Source organism: Buceros rhinoceros, unplaced genomic scaffold (genome assembly GCF_000710305.1).
Source record: "Buceros rhinoceros silvestris isolate BGI_N320 unplaced genomic scaffold, ASM71030v1 scaffold9913, whole genome shotgun sequence".
Lineage (NCBI taxonomy): Eukaryota > Metazoa > Chordata > Aves > Bucerotiformes > Bucerotidae > Buceros > Buceros rhinoceros.
Window position 1 is genome coordinate 7,557 of NW_010404229.1, and position 6,878 is coordinate 14,434.

The 6,878-nt window shown below is 41.7% G+C and overlaps 1 protein-coding gene across 1 annotated transcript; it reads right to left on the reverse strand.

Annotated features, from left to right (window-relative positions):
* Nucleotides 1-436: 436 nt before the first annotated feature.
* On the reverse strand, nt 437-4,078 carry TSHZ1 (teashirt zinc finger homeobox 1). Its single transcript, XM_010133315.1, has one exon. It carries the CDS (start codon nt 4,076-4,078, stop codon nt 836-838), a length of 3,243 nt encoding a protein of 1,080 aa, XP_010131617.1. The 3' UTR covers nt 437-835.
* Nucleotides 4,079-6,878: the final 2,800 nt, after the last annotated feature.

Consider the following 6,878-nt stretch of genomic DNA (forward strand, 5'->3'; position numbering starts at 1 on the left):
AAACAGCTTGCTTCATTTTTTTTTTTTTTTTTTTTTTTTTTTTTTTGCCAAAAAGTGGCAATTCTCAGCATCCAGAGGGTTTGGGCATAGTGGCAACTTGGTTTGCTTTTTTTTTTTTAATTATTATTTAACTTATACAGTTGTGGCTTCCTGACCCCTTGAGTACTACACAGCTCTCCTTCTTCCAAGGACTGCATGCACAATTTCTTCACAAACCAGTTCTGCATTAAAAAAAAAATAAAAAATAAAAAATAAAAAAAGCTCATTCATTAAAAAAAAAAGTTCTGCTTCTGACACAGCTTTTAATTGAATGAAATGCCTTTAAGTCTTTTGATTTGTTTTGTTTCTCCTTATTTACTTATTTAGTCACTGGGAAAGGCACAAAAATGCTATTACAGTTCTCAGAGGGTTAAAACTTGACACTACCAGGTTCTGTGACCTTTATTGTCATGGCAACTTTGTAATTTTAGGATGTCTCTTTATCATTGTTCTTTGTGTCTTTCTTTACGGCTAAATTAATGTCTCTCAATGGTGTCTCCCACTATATTCTACAAAAGATAGCTTAACATCAAGGACAGATGTTGAAAATAAAGGTCAGACTCTGACTCACAAAAAATAAAAACAGAAACAAAAAAATAACCATGCACAGATCAGACAAAGAGCATATAAATACAACTACAAAATAAGTGTAAGAAAAACCAAGGTCCAGATAGGCAGTTCAGCAACAAAAGTAAGACTGATTTCAGAGGCTCAGGTCAGGCCTAGTGCAGTACTATGAAGAAGTTTAGTGCAATGTTCCTGTGGTCACTTGCATACCTGGCTGCTTACCTGGACACTATTGTTTTTCTAACTCAGTTACATAGATCAGATGGTCCTCTGGGGACTTGCCATGTGTTTTACTAAGGTGCAGTTTGACTGCATGCTTGCTTGCAAAAGTTCGGTTACAGAGCTTACACTGGAATGTGGAGCCTAAGTCCTCCTCGGCAATTCCAAGTGAGCCCAAAGTCTTGTTTGCGAGGACTTTTGAAACATTCTGCTGTTCTTGAATCTGATTAAGTGGCAACTTTGACAGATCCTTCAAACTAAACCCTAGGTGTGTCTCTAAGTGACTTATGTATGTAGAAGCAGTCCTGAACTGAGAGGCACAATCATTGCAAAAGAAAACAGGATGTCCCGTGTCCAAGTTCTTTAAAAATTTAGTTCCACCTGTCCTCCTTAACTGATACTTCACATTGGCCAGCCAGTGGCTAATTGTGGTCATGGAAAGACCAGTAAACTTAGAGATGTGTACCCGCTCTTGTGGACCCAGGTCCGACATAATGTATTTGCCCTCCGGGGTCTCCCTCAAGCTGGAAGCAAACTGGGCTTGAAGGATTAGAAGATGCTGAGGGTTCCAGTTGGACTGTCTGCCCTTCCTCTTGTGTACTGGCGACAGTTCATCCAGAGCTTCCTCAAAGCTGCTCCCGTCAGCATCAGACTTCTCTGACACCGTAGACGGAGTTGAAGACTTGGGTGTCAAGCGCCCTGTGAGGTTCTTCACCATATCAGAAATATCCAGCAGGGCACTCTCCCTTAGCGGGGACGAAGCAGAGTCAGCCACGCTGGAAACAAGAGGTTTGGTTTTGGACTTGGTTAAGTCAATAGGTTGATCACTGTTCTCATAGTAATACCGGTCAATGGCATCAGCCTGCTTGACCGGAGTGGTTGGGTAAATGGGTTTGTCCAACATGCTGTTGCTAATTTTGTACAGCATGGCCAAAGGGTCCAGAGAGGGGCTTACTGGCTTAGAAATTTTGCCTAAGTGGGTGTTCATAATGGACTGTAAAGCACTCAATGGATTAATGAAGGATGGCTCAGGTGAATGGTCGGTGATGATCCCTAAGTTGTTACAGCCATTTGCAACCTTTGTTTTAAGTGGCTCTGTACCATTTGGTGTATGTGCTTCTGCTGGACTATCTTTTTTGACCTTCTGAACTTCTGTCTCAGAGCTCTTCTTCTGCTGCTGTTTGTTATTTATTTCTTCTGCTTTTGGGAAGTCCTTGTTTTCTTTAGCAGCAGGAGACATGGGTTTGACTGGAGAACTCTTCTCTTTCTCCAAAGGCTTTTCTTCCTTTTTCACATGGATTTTACCTGTAACTTTCTCCACTAGCTCTTCCATAGCAGATACATTGCTCTTGTGAGGTGGGGGTGTGAGATTTCCTGGGGAATGGATGAGCGCATTGTGTTCTGATGACAGTGACTTTACACTGCTCGCGTAAGACGGCTGCATTTGAACGCTCTGCACCACGGGCTGAAGGGGTTTGACTGTTCCCGGGAGCTGGTAAGCTGCGTGAATACTGGGATATCCTCCCCAGGAAGGGGCTCCATTCTGAGCTTTGCTGATGGCTGTTGTCACCGTGTTCTCCAGGGATTTCAGTATATCTATTCCACCTTTAGGACTATCATCTAGGTCCTCCTCTCTGAGGTACTGATACAGAGTTGTTGGTTCAAATTTCTCTGTAGAGTCCTCATTCTCTTCTTTAATCTTTTTTTCTGTTTCACTGATCACCACCTTTTCCTTCTCTAGGTCTTTCTTTTCCTCTGAGTTTGTGGAGCCCGCTGGGGAATCAGGCTGCTTTTTAATGTTGGAAGCCGGTAACCTCGTGTGGGTGGTGGGTGGAAGAGGTATAGACTGTATCTTCTCCTCCACCACAGGGTCCAATACCAGCTGTTTCCCTTTTTTGGAAGCAGAATTGGTCACCTTCAAGAAATGACCAGTGACCATCATGTGAGCAGTGAGCTGCTGCAAAGTGTCATGGGAACTGCCACATTCCATGCATTTCAGTATCTGGGCTTTGCGTGCCTCAAACTGCCAAGTGTAGCTAGCACCATTTTGATAGCCATAGCGGTTGTTTGGCGTCACGTAGGGGTTGGCAGTTTTCTGATCCTTTGCAGACTCACCTAGTGAAGCTTCCGCAGTGATCCCCGTTGGCTCAGGTGAACAAGGTGAAGCTAAGTCCTGAAGTGCTCGCTTTTTGGTGGAAGGGACCAATTTAGTGATGGCTGGTACTGGCTCCTTCAGAGGCACTTTCTGGTAATGCTTTGTTTTTATCATATGGACGCTGAGGTCTTGCAAAGACTCAAATGAATGCCCACAGTACATGCACTTCAGCACTTTTTGGGCATCCTCTTTGCCTTCCATTTCCATAAGTGACCGTTTTCTGGGCTTTGACCACCGTTTGGTCTTATCAGCTTCTTTATCTCTGTTGTCATCACGGTAATGTCCCGTTTCATTCATGTGCACCGTCAGCTCCACTAGTGTGTCATAGGCCGCACTGCAGTCTTTGCATCGGAACTTGCTAGCGCCGGTGAACACAGACCCATAAAGTTTATTGTTTTGCCGGTAAAGCTGTACTGTGCTGAAAAGACTAGGCTCTGGGAGAAGTCCATATGACGAGGTCTGCTGCAAAGTTTTAGCTAACGCAGCCTGGTGCCAGTCATAACCTGAGCCACCACTATTACTATTACTGTTACTAGTACTACTGGTAGTTGTACTGGTACTAGTGTTGGTACTGGTAGTACTAGTACTCTGGGAATTGGCATTGGTGTCAGTACTGGTGGCGTTTTCGCTCTGGCTGATTCCGTTGTTGCTGGTGTTTGGATTGGATTTCTTTAAGTCCAATGCTAAACTGGACCAGCAAGTCTCTGAAAGCAAATTTGCATACACAGCTTTTATTTGTGCCAAGCTGTCCTGCGGATAGGAAACATTGTCTGTGCACTGAGGATCCTCTTTCTCTTCTTTAGAGGAAGTGCTTTTGAAATGGGCCAGCTGATCGCTGTTTTCACTAAACGGCGAACCATAGCCTGCATCCTGATTAGTTGCAGTGCTGACTGGAGAGTTCTGGTAGCTTTGAGCCTCTTTGATCTCCGCTTCTTCATTGCACAAATACTCATTCTCCTGGATGTCCAGAGACAGCCCATCATCTTCCACGCTGTCTTCATCTATCTCTGCTGCTTTCAATTCCTCCTCAGGAACATATGCTAAAACACAAGCAGGGAGACGGGGGGGAAACAAGACAAAGTTATCAAACACGCACATTTTTTTGTTGTCTTTTTGTCAGCACATCATTGCTGTATTCTGTACTAAGAGCAGTAACCATCAAGACAAATTTCGAGGATACATCCAGAAACCAAACTCACCATCACTCACACACTCCATCTATAAATCCACATGCCCTGTCCTGGTCACAGTTTGATATCGGTGCTACCTAAGAATAAACTTTGACTTCAGCAGTAAAATATGTGCCAGCACCACAGTAGATACCATAATCTCAAAACCAGAATCAAACAAAGAGCCTACTAAACCGTTTTTATCAATCAACTTAAAAAATGGGCAGGCACTCTGCCATATTTACTGCACTATGTATGAGCTGTGCGTTGCAGCTGACCTGTGCCCCTCGGACCTAGGCACTTGGAACCACCAGCTTGACCAACTCCATCTCATCAGTGCTGTCTGTTGTGGTAAACTGGCTTTAGCTACAGCTTCAAGGGCCTTTTCTAGTTACTCACATACAGCTCTGATGGAGCTGCATGGGTCAGGCCAGCTCTTCCAGGGTCTCCTGGTGGCTGGCTGTAACAGGTCCATCTGAGAGCAGAACAGCTTTCATTTTTACAGGGTGAAAAGAGAAGAAAGGCTACAATTCTTTTCTGAAATGGCTACAATATGATTTGCCTCTTATTACAATCTGCTGAAGATCCTGCATTTACCATTTTGAAAACAGCAGTCAGAAACCTGAAGTAAATATTAGAGATTAATTTTTAAAAGCAACAAACAAAATACTCCAGACTGCCACCCCAGCTTGATTATTGATTTATGGTAAAGATAAAACTTTGCTATTGTATTGCTACCTGGTGAAACTGTATAATCTTACCAAACTATGTGTTTTTCTATACCAAACTATTTTTTAAGCCTGCAAATGTGATATTCATGAGCAGATGGCCATTACATCAAAACACATTTACTCCAAGGGCCCAATTCACAGAAGTGGCTTACATGTACCTAAGTGATAAATGTACACTTCCATTGCAAAGCAGAAAACATACTTGTACACATTTCCCTCCAGTTTTGTAAAAGAAGCTTAAAAAAATCACAATGATAATGGAATGCCTCCTTGTCAGGCGGACTGTGCAGCAAGTGATGCTGAAATGTGGCCTATGGCCTTCCATGGTACAACACTGAAAGCCAGCCAGAAAAAGAGGCACTTCTGCTCCTATGTGATATGAAGAAAATACGTATTATCATGGCAAAAAAGCTGAGGTCTTCTTCAGCCAGAGGTGGGGGGTGGGGGGCGGGGAGCATAAATACGAGTTGAGTTTTTCACAGTTCTAATATATTCTAAAATTTCTTTCCTGAAAAATAAAAATAATCTTTTCTCATTGTAATATGATGACTCTTTGAAACTTTTTTTTTTTTTGAGAAAACAGTATTATGGCCAGCACTGCATTCTGTATTCACCTTAGCAAATCATCTTAATGCAGTCCCTAACTACTTCAGTCTGATCTTTTAAGATAAAGCAGGAAAGTAGTCCATTTAGTACTGGGGTAGTACTGAGCCTTAAGACGCCCACTGCATCTCTCCTGTGCCCTCTAAGCATCAAACTTTTTCAGAAGATAATTAGATCTCTCGGTTTTTAAAAAGGTGTTAAGCAGGGCCCAATTCCTTGCAGACGTGTCAGCCTCAGGTGTTTCCTAATATTAAAGGCTTATAAGTACTGGTGAGTACCAAGCACTATAGAAGTCACCAAAGAAATCACCCTGGGGCCAAAGGCCAAGAAGATGCCAGAAAAATGTTATAAAACCAGAAAAAATAATTTCTTAAAAATTAATTTAGTCCATAAAATGAAGAGAAATAGTAAAAGAACTGAGAAGTCAGTCAGCTTGCAGTAGTGCTGCTGTTGAAGCACTCTGCGGGTGTTGGAGCATGGTAGTGCCGCTGCAGTTCTGAGCTCTAGGTACGCAAGCAGAATTCACTCCACAGCTGCAGCCTAAGATCCCTTAGCTCTCTCATCAGACAACCCTGTTTTCAGTCATTGTAACAGCAAAAGACAACACATATTTCAGTTTCAGAAAAGTAAAAAAACAGCTATAGAAGAATATGGTTTGTGATTCTGTAATTACTTCCAAATAAAAAATAAAAAACCTCTGAGGCTAAAATGTGTAAAAATGGACAGTTGCCATCTGGCACTTTTATTAAAAAAAAAAAAAAACAAACAAAAACCAAACCCAATCCCTTGATTGCACAATTTGCTACTTGCTGCTGTAAAAACAGCCATTACAATGGTGATTGTCTGTTTGCCTTACATTGAAAAATGCTATCTGACATAATATGAAAAGCGTGTGTGTCTTTTAAAATAGCTTTGCTACAGTAGGATTTCATTATCAGAATGCATTAGTTTTTGTAGGCAGAAAGAGCAGAAAATGGGAGTAATAGCTGCTGAAATCATTATGTGAATTTTATTAAAAAAAAAAAAAAACAAACAACAAACCAACACCAGAACTTAGTAACGATCAGCAGACAGTCACCAAGTAGCAGCTGAAAACTGACGGGACCTGCGTTCTGAGCTTTTATGAGCAGCTACCTTCTTCCTAACCTCAGTGGAGCTATGCCAATTTTCTCCAATTTTCACATCCCAATATTTTTGGTAAATAGTTGTGAGAAGCTGTTGTAAGATGCTGAATGTCGCTATAGTTGTCACATAATTTTTTGAGAATTCATGTGAATTATCTGCTTTACCTAATTGCAAACTGCACAAATACATATTTTTATAATTGCTATATATAATGTAAATACCTGCTTAAGAAGAAACTCTAGTTGAGCCACTGCCCTATCTTATATTTTC